We start from the raw sequence: 22,612 nt of genomic DNA, 5'->3' as shown, positions 1-22,612 counted from the left end.
TCTATGAGAAGGCAAATGAGGATGAGGAGAAGATCAGTCAGGAGGCAGAAAAGGAAATGCCATAGACAAAAATAGCCTCTTTATTCCCAGCTGTAGCTTCAATTCTACTTGCACAGCTTGTATGAGAGCAAAACAAAACAAAAAACATGTTAGTGATGCAGGATTTTTTCCCCCCTCGTACAAAACCAGAGGACTGATGGCTTCCTTAACATTTACAACAAATAATATCACGAATTTTAGGCTTTCTTTGTAAATGTAATCTCAGATATAAATCAGGAAAGGGAACAACAGCAGAACAATACGCTGTATCCAGGAAGAAGCAGCAATAGACAAATGATATAAAAGCTTCTGTTGAGGATGTCTTTGGGTTGACAGTATGACTTTGTTCCAGGACTTCTGGGTGATTGTTTGTGTGTTCTCACAAATTTTGTGCTTTGGTTTGACTTAGTAATATCGGCCTCTTTGAAGGTCCCAAGTCCTTGGCTCTTGCTCTTAGAGCATCTATGCTTGAGAAATGAGAAAATTGCACAGCCTGTCTTGCTAGCACATGGGAAAGGTGAACGCATCTGCACGGAGAACTCTGAAAGACTCTGGGATATGTGAGCACTTAGCACAGATCATGACTGGAGGAGGTGTTGTCGGGCTATATAATCGTTTTATAGCACTGTTGGGGAAATGCAACAAAGCAGGATGACTAATGCAGTGTTTTTAGGGCCAGCAATTAAAACGTTTCTGACCATTTCCAATGTGACGCAAAGAGAAACCTCAAAGAAAAAAGTGCTAGAGATAGATGGTGGAGGTGAATTAAAACGAGTCAATTTGCTGATTCTAAATTATATTTGATGACTCCTGTTAGAAAAAGTTCACACACTGAATACATTTATTTATTTTGGTTATTGTTTTATTTAAATGTTGCTTATCTTGTCAAAAAGCATTATTGCTCACACTATTCATACTGAGACCTTCAACAGCCACATCAAGCACTGTACATGAAATTTATATTTCCTGTTACTTTCACCAGATTTGGATATAAAGATTGCTGTCTTTTAATGTGCTTTAAATAACAAAGTAGCATGTTGTGAAGCAGGTTTAACAAAATGGTAATCCATCCAACTTTAAATAGGTTTGTTCCTTTATCAAATTTAGTCAAATGAGCCAAAGCCTTTGGTGCTTATAGGGAAAAAATCCGATTCAGCATTCCAGTAGAGGTGTAACTCAATAAAATAAAATATGCTTAATGCAATATGATACGTTTGACAGCATAATATTTTAAGATTATTTAACCAGACAATGATAGGCTAAAATGACTCAGCTAGCTACAACTCCTTTTTGAATTTTAGCGTGTTGTTATAGTAGATGTTTTAAAATGTATAAAATAGCTGTAACAGCAATAATGCCTGTAAAAGTTTCACATATCTATCTATCACGTTGCCCATCAATTTTTGATATACTCTGAAACTTTAAGGTGAGATCTAGCAGTTCTCTATATTCAGGCACCACTGTGGCATCTCGTTGGGGAGAGCAAAGCAGGCAGTGCTTGCCTTATGAAATCTAAAAATAGACACAAATGGAAAACAATGTGAGCAAGTCTCCTAGTATCTCAATGTTCTGTCCTAGAAGCTGCCCTCATTGTATCTTGTGGCTTTATTTTTCAACCTGATTGCTCATAGGGGGTTGTCTTACTAGCTGAAAGAATCTGAATAAAATTAGCATGTCAGAGGCTCAGGCATTCTGTTAGGAAATCTGAATCACAAACAAAAGAGTTTAGAAATACAAACTCTCTTCCAAGGTCCATAGCTACACAGTAAATATTTTTGGGGCTTCAAACAAAGGAATCCATTGTAAGTCAGGTAAATATGCTCAGGGGACTTCCAGTCAGAGAAAGAAAAACTGTAGACAAAGGTCTTAACTATTGAGTCATTAATACATTGAGTCTTTATTATTTTCACTTCTGGGTTGCTGCAAAGTTTCCCAAGACGAACCTACGGTAAAGACGACACAATGAGTGCATATTATTACAGCATGTCTACAGTATGAGTCACAGAGCTACTGAAGAAAGAAAGTTAGGTGTTGTCAGTCATGTAGCAGACTTGTCCCTGCTTGCCTTGCTAATGACGGCCAGGTGGACCAGTGACCTTGTTTTGGTCAGGCAGCGTTCCCAGTGGAAAGCGTTGAGAAAGGCCCTCCTAAATGTATCACCTGAAAGAGTGTAGAGCACCAGGTTGAAAAATGTGTTAAATCCAGCCAGAGGCCGGGAGATGATATACGCTGCATGCACGATGTTCTCTGCCGGACAAGTCGCGTTATGATATCTTGATTCTATCCGCAACACACGCAGGACGTGATATGGCATAAAACATACAACAAACACCACCAGGATCAGTACAGTCACACGCCGTGCTCGCATCCGACAGAAACTTGTTGTGCGTGGTCCGTTTGCCAGCTGTTTTACTATCCCAGTGTAACACATAAACACCACCACAAGGGGAAGTAGAAATCCAAACGCAGTAAGTAGCCAGCCGTACAACCGCACAGTAGCGATGGGTTCAGTACTTGCAAAGTCTATGCACTTCTTGTTATCATTCACTGATATCATGCTCAACATGGGTGTTATTTCAGCGGCAGAGATGATCCAAACAGCTGAGCAGGCAATTATACCCCAGCGCTTCTGCTGTACCTGTGCTGCACTCAGTGGTTTAATCACCACTACATAACGAAAAACTGCCAGACATGTTAGAAAGAGGATGCTCCCATAAAGGTTCAAATGAAACCCAACGCGCACGACACGGCACATGAATCCGCAGAGAGACCACTTATCCCATCTGCTGTAGTAGTAGACCAGGAACGGCAGGCTGAGGACGTAGAGAAGATCGGTCACCGCCAGGTTGACCAAGATGATGCTGCTGCTCTTCCAGGGACGCAGCTTTGTCAAGTAAATGCTGATAGATGTTACATTTCCAACCAAGCCCACAATGAAGATGAGACTATAAGCCACAGGCAGGTAGTAGTGTTTCATCAGTTCATCCAAATCGGTACAGTTGGAATTGTTGGAATGGTTGATGGCCATAGTTCAGTCCTATTGAGAATGAGAAATGATTTTAATAACCACACTGAAAACTAAAAAAAACCCCTCAAAATAGAATGTCCCCTGCATTTATGAAAATGTAACTGAAGCAATTTAAAAGGAATTGGGGAGACACAATGTAGCAAAATTAGCAATCCTATAAATTAATTAATTTTTAATTATTCAAAATTATTAATATTACAAGAAGGGCTGGTTAGAGTTTTCAAACAGACTTCAAATATTCACATTTAATGTTAGTGATGTTTTTGGTATAGCTGCTATTTCTGATCACTAAAATTTGGAAATCACACCGTGAGAAACATGGGAATGAACACAACATGAGTAGTGCAGGCCTTAACATAAAAACAAACAGAAATATTAATATATTAAATATAATTGTCACGCATTGAACAAATGCCTTTTCTTTAACAACACCTCTATTCTTGTGTACTGTATTCATGACATATATGTTTTCTGAGCAATACAATAGGCAACACGCAAATCATTTCATTTCCCCCCAGCTGTCAGATCACAGCAGGCAGCAATTACTGCTCATGGAAGGAAGGCGAGAGCAGGACAAGCAAAGAAACAAACAATCAGGGAAACTCGGTGGGAAAGAAGCAAGCAAAATCATTCTTTTTCAACAGTCTGATTTCTGAAAGCCTCTCAGTATATGACAGTGCCTATGGCATCCTGTAATGCTGTCAGTACGATCTGTTCTCATTATGGATGTCAGGGGATGTGTGAGGTGTCACTTACACATCATAAACACTTGGTTTTCATGAGGCAGGAACTTGCACTCATTAAAATGATTACATTTTGCAAAAAACTACAAACTGTAAATTATTATTTCAGTGTTACATCTCAGCATAAAGGTAACATTCGATTATATAAAAGGTTTTTTACTCACTTCTACTGCCAGTATCCTCACCAGTATGCACTTCAGTCCTTTAGCATCTCGTCTCTATTTTCACTTCCATCCCACAGTCACACCCTCTTTTATTCTTTCCTTTCACTGTTACACACCACAAGTGGGAAAGTCCAGAATATTTTTACTTGAAGTCCTGTGTTGTGTGCTTCAGCTTCAGCTATGTGAAGTGCATACTTCCTGGTATCACGCTTAAGCTGACAAAGCTCAAGGGTCAATTTGTCTATGTAGCTTAGGTTTCAGGTGGTGAGGTGAGGGAATGGAATGTCGGGGATCTAGCAACACAGGAAACAGTCCAGTGTTCATTTACAAGAATGAACTCAAGACTTCCTAATGAGGTCTTTATTATTTCTTGAAACGAGCATGTGAATACCTCAGCATGGCACTACCGAGCTAAATTTAGCACACGGTTTCTGATTAAAGGAACAAGAAGGTTTAGAAGCAGGGAATGAACACTTAATTATAATAGTGTGTTACCATTTTACTTTAACTTTCTACAAATTCGACCGTAAGTTTCAATCAAAAGTGTCACACTAAAACTTATATGTTGTGAACTGTGCTTCAGTTGTGCACATCTGTAATCAACAAACTGCTGCTCACAGTAAAATGCAGCATTTTCTAGAAGTCAGATATCAGTAACTAGTAATATAATTAGTTCTGTCCAGCAAATGTAATGTCCAGCAAAAAACGAATATTATATTTTACAGTGGTTCTGAGACTATTTTACTTTTCTAACATGTGTTTTTATTTTTTTGACTACTTGGCTTCTTGTGTTCCTTCTTCCTGATGTTGCTACCACTACTTACCTGAGGATAAAAACAGGAGAAAGGAGCAGCAAAGTGTGAATAAGGACAATTTCCAAAAGCACAACGGCTGAGTTTTCTGCACTTCTATCCTGAGGCAATTAAAGCATTTTGTTCCTAGTCATCTCAAAGAGCTCACAAGTGCTGCTAGAAATAGACAAGATTTAAAACCAAGTGCATTTGACCTATGCAGCTTCTTCTCTGCCTCACGACAGGACCTGGACACGTTCCATCTGTCCATCCATCCATTTTTTTCCACTTATAAAATTCATGGACTCTACTTCACTAGAAAATCCTGAAGGAGAATGTCTGGCCTTCAATTCATACCCAGAAGCTCAATCACACTTGTGTTATGCAGTAGTAAGACAACCTCTGAATGGCTCAAAAAAGGAACTAAATTTAAGCGTTCAGAGTGGCCTAGTCAAATTCAGGGTCAGATCCATTTAAGGTACTTTGGCATGATCTTAAATAGGCTGATAATGCATGAAAACCCTCCAATGTGGTTGAATTAAAACAATTGTGGATAAAGGAATGGGCCAAAATTCCTCTACAGCAACGTGAAAGACTCATTGGCAGTCATTACAAATACTTGGGTGCAGTTTTCGTTGCTAAAGGTAGTACCAAACCAGCAATTACTTTTTCACATATGATTAGGTAGGTCTGGCTACCTGTTTTCTTTTTAATAAATAAAATGTCTATTTAAAAACTGGATTTTGCATTTACTCAGGTTGTGTGTGTGATCTCAAACATGTAAGTCTGAAAAACAAGCAAAAATTTAAAAAAGGAGAGAAATCAGGTAGTGGGAGGGGGGTACTTTTTCATAGCGTTGTAGTTCGGTACTTATAAATAGGTTGCTTGTCTTTGTTAATGATTCACTTCAAGCATTAATGATTGCAGCCGCCTTAACACATCTTCCCACCTCATGTAGTCATCAGCTACAGACCACACTGAAATATTGATTTAAACCTTGTGCAATTTCCTCTTCCTTTTGTGTCAGTCTTTATAATGTAAACATAAAAACATGCACGCTGTTATTTTTCAGTGTGAATATATTTCACTCATTGTCGGGGTAAGCTGCAAAAATACGCCTACAATTCTCACATTATGTTTGACTGCTGCTATCGCTAGAGCATGCAGTGTTGACCGCAGTCATGCTTAATATTTGTCCTGTGTTTAAAGGTTATTACGCTGAGTGTCAAGTCTACACCTGACATTACCTCAAAGCATAACACATCTGCATCTACAAATATATGTCTTTTTTCCCTTGGCTGCCCTGGACATGCTGATGTTCTCTGTAATGTCCCTCACGCACGCACTTAAAAGCAGTAAAAGAAGCTGAAGTTTACAAATGTTTATTTTACAAAAGGGAAGCTAGAAAAGTGAATAGAAATCACTCTAAATTGTGATTCCTATTCACTGTCGGGATGGCGCAGTCCAGAAGCAAGTGTTTTATTGTAGAGATAAAAATCATCTTAGTTCAGAAAAAAATGAATGTCAAAGATCAACTCGACGCACAGAAATCTGAGTAGAGAGGATTAGGAGGCCAGGGGGTAGCTCGCCTAAGGAGGAGAGGGTGACAGAAGGTGTTGATGGTGGGGATGTGTAAGAAAAAGAAACTGCTTCTGTCTACAGTTTAGGCATCTTTGCAGCATTGAGGCGCATAGAAACACAGGAGGATCCAGCAGCATAGCGCATCTCCCTCAGCATGCCGCTCCACTGCTTCTTGTCTTCCTCATACCTAACAAGAGCGAGAATTGGGTCATTTTTCCCAAACGAGCAAAGTAGCAATATAAAAAATAAAAGCCTGTAAATCTGGGTCCCTCAACTTAATAAGACTTACTGCCAGACATCAGTGACCTCTGTGGGAGTCACCTCCTTGTTCTCCATCTGAACCATAGCAAAGCCACCCACAGCGTAAAGCGAGCCACCATTGCTTACTAGGTTGACAGAGCTTCTCTCCTGAGGAAACTCTGTGAAGGGCTCCCACCTGAGGAGACACAACATTAGGAGAAGGTAGGAAATAAGTCTAAGCTATCCCTGTTGTTGTAGTTTGTACCGCAGTCATTTTTTCCAGTTTCAGTATTTCTCTTTTCTTTTGGCAGATAACTGAACTGTAGTTTATCAAAGCCAAATGAGTGCAACATTTTTTTTTAAACGAAAAAATTCTGTTGGTTATAAACAAGTAAATTAACCAGTCCTGTAACTTAAATGTATTTATATTTTGCACTTAATTGCAGAAATTTTAATGTCAGAGTTTAAACTAGCTAGCTTAAATACTGTTAATCTGAGCCAATAGGCTCCAGTTAGTTATAGCAACTACATCGCTAAAGCAAATCTAAATCAACCTGATAGAGGTTCCTGCTGCAAATAAATAAACCACACTAAGATAAATCTATGTTTTATTAGTATTGAGGCTCCTTTTAATCCTATCCAGATGCTGCACTAGCTAGGGCAGATAAATCGCACTGAGAAGCCAGCTAGCTAAAATTATTAGAGAAAGGTTTGACTCAATGAGCATGAAGAACCAGTGAGCGCTGTGATTGTTCTAACCATCTTGGGGGATGTGGGATGATTTTAAATGTGACATGTAATAAAACATCCTGTTCTACCACATCCCAAAGGTGCTCTACTGGCAAAGCTGGACTGGTCATCTGGCATTTTGGGCCAATGGATTGAAAGGCCGCTGCCGTGCAAGCACTGATGGGGGCCCACTGGTTCATTTTTATTACTGACACTGTATTGCCCAATTAAATCTCTTAAATGCAATCAGCCCCTCCCCTCCCCTCTCCTCCCTTCTCTATTCACTGGTGCAGCTTGTGGAAGAAGTTTAGTGTAGAAGAAGTGAGTAAAAGGTGGAGCTGAAAAGCTAAGAGAAAATAATAAAAAGAAACTTAAAAATAGATGCAGCAAAATGGGTCAAATTAACAACATATTTGTTGTTGGCGCTGCTCCATCGTGAACAGCAACTAGTAACCAGACCTCACAGTTACAGGAGGCTGCTGCTGAACCAGCTGTGTAGAAGTGAGTAAGAGATGGAGGAAGATGAAACTCACATGATAAGAAGATAGATGGAGGGACATACACTCAACAAAAATATAAATGCAACACCTTTGTTACTGCTCCCATTCCCCATGGGATGGACGTAGAGACCTAAAATTCATTCCAGATACACAATATAACCATCCCTCCCAAACAGTGGTCACAAATCAGTCCAAATGTGTGGTAGTGGGCACATCTGCTATATTGAGATAATCCATCCCACCTCACAGGTGTGCCACATCAGGATGCTGATCTGACATCATGAGTAGTGCACAGGTGTACCTCAGACTGCCCAGAACAAAAGGCCACCCTGGAATGTGCAGTTTTGTCTCACAGCAAAATGCCACAGATGCCACAAGCAATGAGGGAGCGTGCAATTGGCATGCTGACAGCAGGAATGTCAACCAGATCTGTCGCCCGTGCATTGAATGTTCATTTCTCAACCATGAGCCGTCTCCACAGGCGTTTCAGAGAATATGGCAGCACATCCAACCGGCCTCACAACCGCAGACCTCGTGTAACCACACCAGCCCAGGACCTCCACATCCAGCAGGTTCACCTCCAAGATCATCTGAGACCAGCCACCCAGACAGCTGCTGGAACAATTGGTTTGCACAACCAAACAATTTCTGCACAAACTGTCAGAAACCGTCTCAGGGACGCTCAACTGGATGCCCGTCGTCCTCATCGGGGTCTTGACCTGACTCCAGCTCGTCGCCGTAACAGACTTGTGTGGGCAAATGCTCACATTCGATGGCGTCTGGCACGTTGGAGAGGTGTGCGCTTCACGGATGAATCATGGTTCACATTGTTCAGGGCAGATGGCAGCTGAGAATGTCCCAGTTCTTGCATGGCCAGCATACTCACCGGACATGTCACCCATTGAGCATGTTCGGGATGTGCTTGACCGGCGTATACGACAGCGTGTACCAGTTCCCACGAATATCCAACAACCTCGCACAGCCATTGAAGTGGAGTGGACCAACATTCCACAGGCCACAATTGACAATCTGATAGACTCCATGCGACGATGTGTTGAACTGCATGAGGCAAATGGTGGTCACACCAGATACTGACCGGTTCTGGGTCCCCAGACCTCCAATAGCGCAAAAAACTGCACATTCCAGGGTGGCCTTTTGTTGTGGGCAGTCTGAGGTACACCTGTGCACTACTCATAATGTCAGATCAGCATCCTGATGTGGCACACCTGTGAGGTGGGATGGATTATCTCAATATAGCAGATGTGCCCACTACCACACATTTGGACTGATTTGTGACCACTGTTTGGGAGGGATGGTTATATTGTGTATCTGGAATGAATTTTAGGTCTCTACGTCCATCCCATGGGGAATGGGAGCAGTAACAAAAGTGTTGCGTTTATATTTTTGTTGAGTGTAATTAGGAAAGGAGCAAATGGCTACTTTCATCATGAGCCACTGCTTATATCTAAAATGTAGCAACTAAGAAATAACCCAAAAACAACTGTACCTGATGAGAACCTGTTTCAATATCTATAATCAAACAAAAACATAAAAAATGCATAATATGTGTATGCCTGACAGATATACATATTCTTAAAAAAAATAATAATAAGAAGAAAATGATGGTTGGCCGCCTGGACAAAAAATGCCAGGGCTGATTTTTTTGTCCCAGTCCAGCCCTGTCCACTGGAGTAAGACCTTGGGACTGGTGACTTGAGCAGTCTGTCTATCTCTGACCTCTAACATGAACAAGAGGGCTGCTGCTTACTGGATACTTTTTCAGAACATTCCCGGGAAACCCTAGAGATGATAGTGTGGGAAAACTTCAGTAGAAAATTTCAGTCGTTTCTAAAACCCTTAGACCATGACTTGCTCCCTTAAATGACCCTTCTTACCCATTCCGATGCTCAGTTTGAGCTTGAGCAGACTTCCTTGACCAGGCCTACATGATGCACTGAGTTGCTGCCATGCGATTGGCTCATTAGATATATGCATTAACAAACTGCTGAATAGGTGTACCTAATAAAGTGACCAGTGAGTGTTCTCATTTAACAGGAAAGTTGCAAACATATTCATACTTGTTCGTTGCAAAGTCATAGGCTTCACACGAGGCAGTGAGGCCTTCCTCGTTGACCCCACCAACCACTATGATCTTGCCATTGTGGACAACTGCTCCAAACATGGCTCTGGGTGTCTTCATGGCGGCCTGCTCCCTCCACTCTGACTGTTTGTGGTTATACACAAACATCTTGTTAAGGGCTTTGCTGTGAAGATGAAGGAAAGATGTGGGACTTTCAGCATCAAAAGCTGTCAAACTTTTTTGTTCATTTTTGGTGTTGATTTGGTGATGTCACCTACACAAATAGATGCAATTAATGGGTACTTTAAGCATCTATAATTAAAGCTCTAAAATTAAAATGATGATAATTTAAATCAATTGCTTTTAAATAAGGAAAGATACATGTTTGTTTACCGACAAAGAAATTTAATCTTAAAGCCAATGTTTAAATGATTGATTATAAAAATGTATCCTCATGTCTTCATTATTATTATTTTTTTTACTAATTGGACTAATGGACTCACAGTGTGTTTCAACATGAAGCCTTCATTAAAAAAATCATGATTTCTCTATTTGAAAGGGCACAGCCTCTAAACACCAATCAACAGGAACACATTTGAAGAAAGAAAAGCTTCATGTGGATAAAGAGCAGAACAGGAGTGAGTAAATGGACTAAAAACAGTTCTACAAGAAAAGAAAAGAGAAATGACACAAAAAGCAAGTTAGTAAACGTAATCTATATAACAAACAAAGGTGTCCTGAGAAGGAGCGCTTAAAGACATAGGGACAAAATTAGTAAAGGTTCACAAACCTTTACTAATTGCAGTCAATGTTAGGTTGACATTCATTGTTACTTAATCCAAAGACTGAAAGTCTGAACAGTGATTCCATTTTCCTCATAATTAAACATTTGCTGTGTCCGTTTTGGAAACAGTTAAATGTTGTTAAATGGGCAAACGGAGCAGCTAGACCAAAAAGTATTCTTATGTGGTTACAAAACTAACCGATCTTTTTTTAAAGATCTGAATTTAAAGTTTAAAGTTGTAACTTAAAACTGTAACTTTAGTTACGACAAGCTGTTGGGTGTAGAGAAAAGTGCTGGAGTGAATGGGCTACTGTAGTATGCTGTAGAAAAGTGCCATTTACCCTTACCTCTTGCTCTTATTTTCCTCTTGGTTGAGACCTTCTGGTGATAGTCCCAGCTATATTAAGCCAGGTCGAGCACACCTGTTTACATTTGATAATTAGCAGCCTGTTTTACTGACAGCTGAACTCAAGAGCTGACTGCATGTCTTATTACAGTTTTAAAGCCTAAGGTTCATTTTGTTGTAAAAAGTGTGTCCCTTCCCAACTCTGGCTTCTATCGCAGGCATAGAGAGAGAGGAAAAATAGCATATGCTGGCTGTAACAAGAGATGCACAGGGCTGGTATTTTCCATGATTGCAGCATATATTAGATTACACACTCACATTTATTCAGCTATCTCTGTGGGGACACCCATCTCACATTCTTCACCCAACATTTCAATGGCTCCCCTCTGGGCGACGCCTCCACTGCATTTCCTGCAGGACTGAGAGGAGGAGAGCCACCTTTGTCCCCAAAGCCACTCTGCTTTTTAACTCCAGCCGGTAAGACCATTTCCCACACCGATAAACATAAACTACACTCTTCTTATACTACCGACACTTTATTAATTTTTAGTCACTTACAGTTATTTATTCACCTTTCAGTCACTTTAATTTCAAAACCGTATATATTGTATATTCTGTGTATTTATTATTTCACTCTTATTGCCCGTTTTTATTGTCCTTATCTTCAACGTTATGCTCCTCTGTTGTTTGTTAATTGCTCCTTGGGGATAAATAAAGTCTCCTGATTCTGATTCTCACAATAAACACCCTTGTCTTAAATATCACGACAGAATACAAAACCCATACTAATCTTTACCCTAAGACTATAGGATAATCAGTGAGTGTGCATGGAGGTGTGATCCCTGGCCCAGCTACAGGGGAGGGGTGGTGCCAGGGAGGTTGGAGGGACAGGTGGATGTCATTGATGTCAAGGATTTCCCTTTTTCAGTGATGTTGGAGACCAGAGGGGGAGGGGTGTGCAGCTGACTGGAAGTTGGCTGCCATGTGTGCCGAGCGGAAAAGTATTACTGTGTGCTTGATAAAAAGCTCAAACCGAATGGTGTGTTGGGTCGGAATTCTTTGCAGTGAGCATTCAGATTAAAGTTTCCACTCTAAAGTATAAGAACAAGAAACATACAAACATACAGAAGGTCCTTTTGTCACGATCCTGGGTCTTATGACCCAGTGTTTTGAGTTTTAGTTCATTTTGATGTTTTAGTTTATGTAAGCCCTTCAGGTTCCTAAGTTCATTTGTTATCATGCTTAAGTGTTTCTAGTTCTTATTATTTCCCCCTCGTGTTTCCAACTATGGTAAATCTCCCCTGCTCTTCATGTGTTTCATGTCTGTGTCTTACATTGTGAAGTTTGGGTTGTCATGTCTACGTCTCATTATGTTTCCTGTTTTATTGTGAAGAGGTCTGGTGTTTCTGTGTTCATCGTGTTCAGTTTTACTCTTCCCCTGTGGCGTTGTTATGTTCATGTTGATCTACTGTGCCTTTCTGTTCCATGTTTCAGATCCCTATGTTCTGTCTCCCCCAGTCTGTTAAGTTCACATGTCTAGAGTTCCGTCAGTGTGTTTCCTGTTTTACTTTCACAGTCTGTTCTATGTTAATGTTTCTAGTTTTGCTTCCCTTGCCTCGTCCTGCTTAATTAATCTCAGCTGTGCTCTCCTCCTGTGGCTCATTCCCCCTCGTTATCTCTCAGTGTATTTAAGCCCCATGTTTCTCTTTGTCAGTGTTGCGTCCTCCCTCATAGCGGTGTGATTTTTTCCCTGTGGCTCCTTGTGCTTTAGTTTTCCCAGTTTAGTTTAGTTTATTTTGTATTGTTTTTCGTGTCCCACTCCACGCCAGCAATAAAGCTGTGTTTTTTGAGTTTACCTTTTGACTCTGTGAGTTTGCGTTTGGGTCCTACTCTTGCCTGCACACAGCCGTATTGTGACACCTTTACTCACTTGTCATCCGTCTTTCCTCCAATGCTATAGACCAGCCCTTTGTGGGAGACAACTGCATGGCCGTGGATCTTCAGGGGAAGCTTTTTGGTCTCGCTCCACCTCATCTTCCTGAAGAATGTGACAATTGTAAGCAACTGAACTCATTAAGTGTTATTCTCTTCCCTTGAATTCATTGCTTCTAATTTCTTTGGGATTTAAAAAAAAAAGTTATATATATGAGTAATGTCAATAACTTAAATGGCCCACAAATGAATGCAAGAATGAAAATAAATAAATAAATAAATAAAAACAGCCAGAGCCGATCAACAACTTCAGATTTACCATAATTAATTAATTAAATTCAATACCAGAAAATCCTTAGTTAAAACAAAGAAATGCAATTAAATCTACTTGGTTAATTATCACCTAAAAATGATCAAATGTGAGATGTTTAATGAGAAATGGGGGAAGTAGGGATCAAAACAAAGAAATACCACTGACTCAGTATCATAGCACATCACACTATCCAATGATTCATTGGACTGGAGGTCTTTTCCAGCCACAGCAAACAGCAGGTTCTCGCTCTCTCCGATGTTAAAGAGACATCTTGGAGAAGGCATTGGGGGCAGCGCGATCCAGTCTGAGCTGAACGGATCCAACTGTGGAGGAGGAAAAAAAAACAAAACTATAACTCACAAGAGTGGAGAAAGCATACTTTTAGCACCCATTAGCTCTTTGTCTTTTTCACCTCATGAATCTGCTTGTTATGCTCCATGATATCCGCATATTGATTATGCTGTAAGATACAGCAGTTCAAGGCCTCTATCACATTCTTAATTGTGTATATTGCTTAGACCTGATGGATAATGTAATTCATCTTTTATTGGAAAGAGAATTCAGATAGAACTATGTTGCAGCCTTTTTGTTATCACATGCTAAAAAAATAACTTTCACTTATATTTTCCTTCTAGTTTATTTATAGTTTGAATAAGGAATTAAAATAAAATCCCACAAGATGGTTTAGGTTAACTGATACTACTGCTTCTTTTATCCACTACACTTGAAAACTAGTGCTAGACCAGCTATCATTTAACTTTTAAAAGTTTCACAACCACCATAACATCTAAAGCTAACTATGTAACACAATATAACCCAGTGATACTGAATCAGATTTATACTGTATTTCTGTACTGTTGATATAAACATTTAATATAAAAAAACGGACTTTTTCCCTGCCTTTAAGCTTCTTGCTTCTTGGAAAAAATGAGACTGTTTGCTGTTTTCAAAGTGTCTTAGTTTCAGGATGAGGAACACATTTTACTTCAAATAAGGAATATCCTCAGTTTCTGGTTCATGTGACATTTTTTCAAGTTTCTCTACCACTTAGTAATTAGCTAGCTTTGGTGCAATACCGTCTTTTTGAGTGATTTCACCCAGCAGCAGCCAGCGACCTCCTGCAACGACTCATGACCAGTCAGGAAATATACATTTTTCCTTACCAAATAGGAGATCGCCTACTACAGAGAAAAGATAATGTCAAATGAAAAGAAAACCTCCTCACCAAATATGCATAACATTGCAGAGGAACATCCTTGTTTTCCTCGTCGACAAAGAGTCCTCCAATGATGTATAGCTGGTTCTTCTTTGTCACCAGGCTAACGTGGTTACGTGGCACCTGCTCGGACATGGCTGCCAGGAAGCACTCGTTCTCACTGACGTCATATCCCACTGCTGCCGTGTCATTGATCATCAGGATGAAGTCACGAGCATACATGCCTTGTCTGCGATTATCATTCAGGAATCCAGGGAATGGACTGTCCTCCTCTTCACCTCCTTCCTTGCTGGCCCCCTCCTCTCCCTCATTCTTCTTGGGTTTCTCTGGCAGTTTGCCCTTGAAAGCATCCCTGATGACCTGAATCATCTTCTGAAGCTCTGGGTCAGCTTTGATAATCTCTTCAGTCTCCACTCTCTCTTTGAAGTATTTCTCAGGCAGGAGGCGGAATCGGATACAGTTGAAAGCATCCTTCAGGACCTTGAGGCGTTTCTCCCTGTCATGGCGGACCCAGGCCATGACGGCTTCGAAAACCAGTTCCTCTCTCTCAACATTCAACGAGTCTCCACCAATAATGGCAAACAGTTCATGGGCTGCGAGTTTTAGGAATTCCTCTTCCTTATAAAGGAGTTCAAAGCGGTCAGCAATGTAGTTGCGTGCTGCGATGGCCAGCCTGGGACAGCTGAGCACCAGGCCCATCCTAAAGATGGCCAAGCAGTTACCCAAGGACAGCTTCTTCTGAAGGTAGTTGACACACACTGTGAAGACAGAAGGGATCTGGAACCTGTTTGCCACAGCAATTATATCCTGAACGTTGTCATCGGTGAGATCAATTTCAGCTGAGTAGAGGTACTGAATAATCATGTCCAGGATGGAAGGGTTAACATCCTCAAGGACCACCTCTTTGGTGTTCTCCACCTCCTTCCCATCTTCAGTAAAGAAAATTTCCCTGAAGTAAGGGCTGCAGGCAGCCATGATCAGCCGATGGCAGGGAAAGCTACGATCGCCTACCTTCAGGTGACAGTCCACAAACTTGTTCTCATTCAAAAGCTCTTTCAGGCCGTCCTGGAGCAGGGTGCTCTGAAACAGGCGCAGCTCCTCCTTGATGGCGTTGGGGTCCATGGTGTCAGGAGGTAAACAGTAGGAGAACAAAGGAGTTGGTGGAGAGAGGAAAGAGACAGTGGCCACAGGTCCTCTTGGCAGTCAGTGCTGGCTGGAAAAGGCAGAGCAAAGAAAAGGTTCCCTGTGTGAAGACCCTGCAATTTAATCCTGTCCCACTCTAAATATAGTTCCCTCTGGCCCCCTGAATGGTTCAGCTTCTATGGAATTTAACTGGGCCAAATCACAGTGCACCACAGGCCAGGGTTGAGCAGCTGCTGCCATAGACTGAAAGAAGCAACTGGCTGGGGATATGCCACCATGATTCAGCTCCCAGAGTGTCACAGGGTAGGTAACAGTGGAGACAATGTGGTCACATCCTACAAATAGCTTTCCTTAAGCTGGAGTCTTAAGAGACATTTACAGCAATCGCTGTCATATTCAAAATAAGTGCACCCTCTTAAAGTTGGACATATTGTTCACTGGCTCATTGAGTTTTTTTGCATTTACATTTTCAGATAATTATAGCCACTGATGTGCTTTTGTACTGAAACATACTCCAATTTCCATTGCTTCGCATTATATTATTGATATCAGATTTTGCAGATAATATAAAGTCAGTTTTAAATTGTGGCACATCTGAACCTAGGACCAAAAGATTCCCCCAACGTTATGATACCATCCTTCTTAAGTTCTTGTTTTATCATAGTAAAAAAGTAGCCTAAATAAGTAAACCTATGATAATAAAAGAAAAGTGCTATCAGTGCTTTTTTTAGGCTTATGAAATGAGATAGTATGATACTCACACAAGAACTTTCAGGTGAACTTCGTTCCAAATGAAAACCACCTGTGTTTAACTGTGAGTAGGTTTTTCTGTTTGATGTATTTTAACATTATAGTATTGCATCAAGTCTTGGTAGCTGGGGATTGGACCGCCAGGGCCTCCACTCCTGGCCACCGCTCACAATGCACCCGACCCCTACAGTGCCTCCTGCGGTGGGCCTGCAGGAAGATGGGCCCATGTCCAGGGGTGCACATAAGTGGTCTGCAGGTGCGCATGCGCTTTCAAAATAAAAGACGCACACCAGATAAGAAGTTGCAGCGCATGTTTGCATACATTAAATTTTCTGGAGGAGGACAAACATTTGTTTAGAACACTTAAAGATGTCGAAGAAGCAAGCTCCTTTAAGCAATTACTTTGGTGTTCCTCCACCTCCAAACAAATGTCAGAAGCGCTTCTTTTGCGGTTCAGACTCCTTCTGACATTGCAACTTCTTATCTGGTGCGCGTTTTTTATTTTGACAGCGCATGCGCACCTGCGGACCACTTATGCGCACCCCTGCCCATGTCCCTTTTTCGGGCTATGCCTGGCAAGCAGCACAAATGGGCTTCCTCTGAAGAGTGGCTGGGAAGTTCAGCCATCTGGGAGGGGCTCAGAGTAGAGTCACTACTCCTCCACATCAAAAGGAGCCAGTTGAGGTGGTTTGGGCATCTGACGAGGATGCCTCCTGGACACCTCCTGGGTGAGGTGTTATGTCCCACCGGGAAGAAGCCCTGGGGCAGAACCAGGACATGCTGGAGAGATTATATACCTCTTGGTGTTCCCCCAGACAACCTGGAGGAGGTAGCTGGGGAGAGGGAGGTCTGGGCTTCTCTACTTAGGCTGCAGCCCCCGCGACCTGGCCCTGGATAAGCAGAAGAAGATGGATGGATGGAGATAGCATCAACAATTTACTTTAACTGACAATATTAACATTTATATTTATGCTAATATCTGAGCTCGAAGTCAAACAGAAAAATATTGACGAGAAATGAAAAGAAATGAAATTCAAAATCAATTCATGGAAATCAAATGCTAATTGATTACAGCAGACTGATAGTCCACCACAAATGGGTCATTTGTAACGTGCATTTGTGCACTTTACAGAGAACACAAAAAATTCAGGATAATAATAAGCTAATGTGGCAAGTTCTTGTAAATTACTCACATGAGCAGGAGTCTATTGATATGAGTGAATTTTGCATAATGACAGCAAAAATTGTCTCTAGAAGAACTTCTTTCCACCAATCAGCATTATTCAGCACTTTCCTTGTTGGCTGTTGGTATGTGTCAGCATGTGTGTGTGGCACTCCGCTATTGAACCTTTTAAAACACTCTTCCATTCACCAAGATGATTTTAAAATGAAAACATTTATTTGATCTCCTTGGTCTTGAATGGATGGATGGTCACACCGCAGAAGTTACTACAAGATGTTAAAATGCCAATTAAAAAAGGTAATTACTGGTGCGTCTGAATCAATATGAGTCTTATTCCTGTTGCCTGATAAAGTGAGGAGTGTGTAGAGTTAGGTAACATTTCTCCCGTGGGCAGCGCTAAAGATAGATCACACTATGCCACTTGTCGAGGAGTGTCTAATGTAATTTAAGGAGAAGGATAGAGCTGACTCTGCCACTTCCCTAAAGCCACAGGAGGTTAATTATGCACACTTACACCATATTGAAATCACATTTAAGTAGCCATTTGTCCAGGGTATTAAGGGACTACTGTTGGGGAAAGTGGATCAAAATTAAATTATATTTTACTCTGACTGGCCCCTTATTCTCGTTGGGTGCTTACTTGTTTTATAAAAGATGGAGTTGTTTCGGTCGGTCACCCACCAGGGCCTTTGTAACCTGGCACACAAAGCATGCCCAGGTTGAAGACATGTACAGGCATTTCAATATATAACCGATTACAGAGAGGAGAATGTTGCAACAGAAAGATGTAAAACCCTTAGCGATCACTTAGAAGAAGTTTAAACAGGAAGCTATTTATATTCTGTACCAGCGCCAATGCAGAGGTTTTTTTCCCTATGATCGCGTATCGTCAGAAGAACATTGCCCAGATTCTGGTGTTTTTCAACACAAATATAAATGGTTACAGGGCTGCGGTAATAATAAAGCCAGCAGTGATCACAAACAAAGTTTTACCCTTTTCAAATGGGGCATCCCAACTGTGGAGATGATTTGACTGTGAAACCAATGGACACCACCCACTCTTGGTACATTACCTGATTTACTCTCCTTTCTTACCAATGCTGACCAACATTTACAAAAATAATTTCATGTTGTATTTAATGTGACTTAACATAATTGATGGAGCTCATGAAGTCATCATGAAAATAGTCACAGAGCATTCCATCTTTTATATTCAGTCTATGAAAGCCTATGTTAATGTTCATATCTGAACCATTAACCATCAAGAACCATGAACTGCTACGCTAAAAGCAATTTGGTTTTATTATGAGCCTTGATGAACCGTTGAATCGACGCACTGATAACATGAAACATGTTCCAAACTTTAAACATCCTCAGTCAAAATGTTTCTCCTAATAATATTAATAAATACTACAAATGCCGATGTTAGGACACTTTTTATATGATCAATTTTGGGATTTTTAGGAAGGCTTAAATAAAATATAGACATTGGAAAAGAATAAAAGTCAGCTTTATTTTAGAAAAAATACCCCCATACTCCAAATCATGTTTATACAATAACGTTGGTGCATTTTACACATATTACTTTAGAAATGATTAATTAAAAAATGTTTGATATTAAATGATGACCATGTAGCACTTAGTACAGTATGTATGAATGCAGTCAGTATAGCCTTGCAACAAAGATGGGGTGCTCAACAGTAGGTTTTCTGCTCATACAGCAGACGTCAGTTATGACATTAATACTTGTTACCCAGTAGAGGGCAGTGTGTGTGAGTATACATGCATGTATTTCCATTATTGTTACAGCTTGTGAAGTGAAACAGTGTAAACATTTTTCATTCAGTAAATCTAAGAAAAAACACATTCAAATGCTCAAAAAGATTCCATAAAGTTAGGAATCATATATATGAAAAGAAAAAAAAAACTATATTTGATCGATACAAGGGATGAGAAGCTTCATCTCTACTGTGTGTTTTTAGTTTTTTGTGAATATGCACTAATAGACCTCAGAGTGATTGAGTAAGGAAATTAAATCTATATGACAAGTCATGAAGCACTGGAGTTATTAGTTATAGTCCATCTTTTCAACACGTTTGCAGCACTCAGGCTTTGTATGAAAAAAATGATCTGTGGGTATGTCAAGTCCTCTGGAACTCCTAACACGCTACGAGCCAGCCCTCATCTGTATTCCTGAGAGAAGACGGATGATCTCCTGCCCTATCTATCCATGCTACGTTCCTTTTTTTCACTGTAATTACAAGAGATCCTGGAGGAGGAGGCAAAAATGTGGAGATGATACAGAACATCAGTGTACATGTATATGCCTGAGAATTATGCTAAAACTTCACATAACCCTGTGAAAAATGGCTGGTCATAGCTGCCCCTCCTCGAAATGTAGGCAGATGTGTGACGGATGCCCTCACTCAGCCACCTGGAAAAAAAATATATGAGAAAGTCAATACTCCCAAACATTTGGATCGAAGCGGAGTGTCAAAGCCTCAATATTTCAGTCATGAAATAGGCAAATAAAGCAGCAAGGTGTGAAAGACATAAAAGACAAAAATATGGCTGACATAAATCATGAGAGCATACCAGTTGATCTGACTTCCACACATGTCCTCTTGCACTCGTCCTCTGTGTCAAATCGATTTTTGTTGCCATTGCAGCCTCCGTACCAGAACTGGGCGCACGCGTTTGCTTGTTTGTCATAGTACCAGCGGATGCTGTAGTCCCTGCACGTGCCTTGGTCCAGAACCAAGCCACAGCGGGGGTCCAAGGGGACAGTCTCTGCAGGAGAAGATGTCATATGAATGAGAGAACTCGTTTCCACCTAATCTAACCTCAGAGTGGCCCTTTCTGCTCCGTTTCTTCACCATGCTGTCAGAAAAGAGCAGATTGCACAAAATCAGCCACACTGCATCAAAAATAATTGGCTTCCCTGTTCTTCACCTTGCTGCGCACACAGCAGAAAGGCCACATCAACGAAAGCTGCTCCCTTTCTGCTGCCTGTACTCAAAGCACACTGGACTAGAACTCCAAAGGAGCTTCATCTACTCCATCAGGTGTCATCACACCACATTTGCAGCCATCTCAAAACTGAGATTGCTGACTATTCGTTTAATGCCCCAGTGTCACTATCCCTTATCAGCACTATACTATACTGCTATCAGCACTATACGGACAAAAATATAACAGGGTGCAAAACACAGAAAACATTTAAACATGAACGGATTATTATGTACCACCCCCACACTGAAGGCAGAGGTTTGGATTTCAGTAATTATCTGATATCATAAGTAATTTTCTGTGCCATTATTCATTTCGGTTGTTGACATTAACATCTGTTTGCAGGTTCTTACAAAAAATATTCATGTCACAAAAAAATACTGTGGCCATGAGGTGGCGTATCATTTTAGGTCCATTTTAAGTATTTTAAGTAACTCTGAAAGCTGCCATTAGTCCAAAGTTATTAAAAGATAAAGAATTTTCCTATCATGTGATAAATAAAGTATTATCCTCCTCTCGTGTCCTTAATTAAGGATAATGTACATTTAGAAAAAAAATAGTTTAGTTATAGCGTGACATATCATTTTAACATGTCAACTAGCTAGCTAACTTATTGCTAACCTTTAGCTCTATTTAACCTTGTAAATATACTGCATTGATTGTAACACCTTGGGCCACAGTCACACTGAGAGTCGCACTTTATTGGACCTTTCCAGAAGAGTTGAAACAGCTGCAAAGGTTTGGCCAATGTCTTTTATCCTGTCTTCCTTCTCTCACCCCAGTCGGTCGTGGCATCTGGCCGCCCCTCCCTGAGCCTGTTTCTGCTGGAGGCTTCTTCCTGTTAAAAGGGAGTTTTTCCTTCCCACTGTTGCCAAACCACTTGCTCATAGGGGATCATATGATTGTTGGGTTTTTCTCTGCATGTATTATTGTAGGGTCTACCTTGAGGCGACTGTTGTTGTGATTTGGCCTTGTATAAATAAAACTGAATTGAATGTCATATTAAACCCTATTGTTTATGAATGGGACATCAATCGAGTTCATATGTATGTGAGGGCAGATACACATAGTATGTGTATTGTCTTTTAAATATTGAGGTCCTAACTGAATTTTTGCTCATGGTATGTCTTTGCAGTGAGGGAATTTATTTATTTTGGATCTCTGTAATAAAAATAATTTTGCTCATAAGAAAGATAGAAAAGTAGAGCAGAGTATTGGACTTCATATACCTTTGGGAAGAACTGGCCTTGGTACAGGTACATACTGTACAGAAACACCGGAGGATGTTGTACTTATGCTTGTGGATGAAGATGATGATGACGATGAAGAGTGTTCCCTGGATGGAGAGAGATGTTTGTCTGAGGTGCTGTGGGTAAATGTGTCCCCACGCTGCACCCCTCCTTCCTATTGAGGAAAAAAACAGAAACCAGTTGTTAGAATAATAAATGTGTGTAATGTACATATAAAGATGTATTCTTGTTTTCATACATGTACTTTGTTGGATCCTTTAATCTCATGCTGGGTGGTCTCTATCATTCCTCCATGGCTGTGTGTGCTGATACCAGTGTTGATACCAGTCTGACGTCCATTCTCTACTTCCGGTTGGGTCACAGGCCTGTACCCATAGCCACCAGTAGCATACTTTCCATTGATTAAATTTTTGTTCCCATTATAACCATTGTTTCCATAGCCGTTGTAGCCATTAGTTATTCTGTTATATATTAGGGCTCCATTCTCATCTTCACAGAACTGGCTGACCAGCTTGGATTCGAGGGCTGTGACACAAAGACACAGAAGTTAGGAACTAGGAAAAAGGATTTAACTAATTACTGTTTTGTCACTATTCGCTCGCCAGACATAGCCTAAAAGATTTTTTTAGGAATTCTTTTCTGTTAAATTTCTAACTATCAGATGGCTTTGCATTAATTTTGTGCACAAACAAACATACAGGTCATATGCAGAGGTGGAATACTAATATACTTCATTTAGTGCCAGTAACAGATAAAACTTGAGAAATAAACATTCCTATCGCCCATGCCTT

General features: G+C 40.6%; 3 protein-coding genes and 1 long non-coding RNA gene across 7 annotated transcripts in view; 1 reads left to right on the top strand and 3 right to left on the bottom strand.

The window, feature by feature from the left end:
- Window positions 1-1,630: 1,630 nt before the first annotated feature.
- On the bottom strand, window positions 1,631-4,210 carry LOC309701369 (2-oxoglutarate receptor 1). The gene is made up of 2 exons (XM_082525497.1): window positions 3,975-4,210; window positions 1,631-3,076 (listed from the first exon to the last, which is right to left on the bottom strand). Exon 2 carries the CDS (start codon window positions 3,065-3,067, stop codon window positions 2,078-2,080), a length of 990 nt encoding a protein of 329 aa, XP_082381623.1. The 5' UTR covers window positions 3,068-3,076; window positions 3,975-4,210; the 3' UTR covers window positions 1,631-2,077.
- A 1,921-nt stretch (window positions 4,211-6,131) lies between these two features.
- On the bottom strand, window positions 6,132-16,420 carry LOC309701462 (kelch-like protein 41b). 3 transcript variants are annotated; one of them, XM_082525690.1, is made up of 6 exons: window positions 14,496-16,387; window positions 13,436-13,593; window positions 12,956-13,063; window positions 9,894-10,079; window positions 6,636-6,782; window positions 6,132-6,533 (listed from the first exon to the last, which is right to left on the bottom strand). In XM_082525690.1, exons 1-6 carry the CDS (start codon window positions 15,606-15,608, stop codon window positions 6,422-6,424), a joined length of 1,824 nt encoding a protein of 607 aa, XP_082381816.1. In that variant the 5' UTR covers window positions 15,609-16,387; the 3' UTR covers window positions 6,132-6,421. The 3 variants fall into 3 exon arrangements, with proteins under 3 accessions (XP_082381816.1, XP_082381818.1, XP_082381817.1); XM_082525692.1 differs by lacking the exons at window positions 6,132-6,533; window positions 6,636-6,782; window positions 9,894-10,079 and adding exons at window positions 11,061-11,101; window positions 11,344-11,444 and having other exon boundaries at window positions 14,496-16,420; XM_082525691.1 differs by lacking the exons at window positions 6,132-6,533; window positions 6,636-6,782; window positions 9,894-10,079 and adding an exon at window positions 11,116-11,444 and having other exon boundaries at window positions 14,496-16,420.
- LOC309701465 lies at window positions 12,165-14,671 on the top strand. Its single transcript, XR_014275001.1, has 3 exons — window positions 12,165-12,892; window positions 12,986-13,081; window positions 14,589-14,671. It is a non-coding gene; the product is annotated as an uncharacterized lncRNA (long non-coding RNA).
- A 2,630-nt stretch (window positions 16,421-19,050) lies between the features above and the next one.
- Window positions 19,051-22,612, bottom strand: part of LOC309701461 (uncharacterized protein) — a 36,011-nt gene continuing 32,449 nt past the window's right edge. The window contains exons 33-36 of one of the 2 annotated variants that reach the window (XM_082525688.1): window positions 22,060-22,346; window positions 21,801-21,975; window positions 20,158-20,352; window positions 19,051-19,996 (exon numbers count right to left, since the gene is read on the bottom strand). In XM_082525688.1, coding sequence (XP_082381814.1) covers window positions 19,989-19,996; window positions 20,158-20,352; window positions 21,801-21,975; window positions 22,060-22,346 — 665 coding nt within the window. In that variant the 3' untranslated portion in view covers window positions 19,051-19,988. The remainder of the gene's footprint in view (window positions 19,997-20,157; window positions 20,353-21,800; window positions 21,976-22,059; window positions 22,347-22,612) is intronic. The other variant, XM_082525689.1, reaches the window with a different exon arrangement.

The sequence above is a fragment of the Aulonocara stuartgranti genome (genome assembly GCF_965226115.1).
Source record: "Aulonocara stuartgranti genome assembly, chromosome: 23".
Taxonomy (NCBI): Eukaryota; Metazoa; Chordata; class Actinopteri; order Cichliformes; family Cichlidae; genus Aulonocara; species Aulonocara stuartgranti.
The sequence above is the reverse complement of the archived record's forward strand: the minus strand, read 5'-3'. Positions and strand labels throughout refer to the sequence as shown.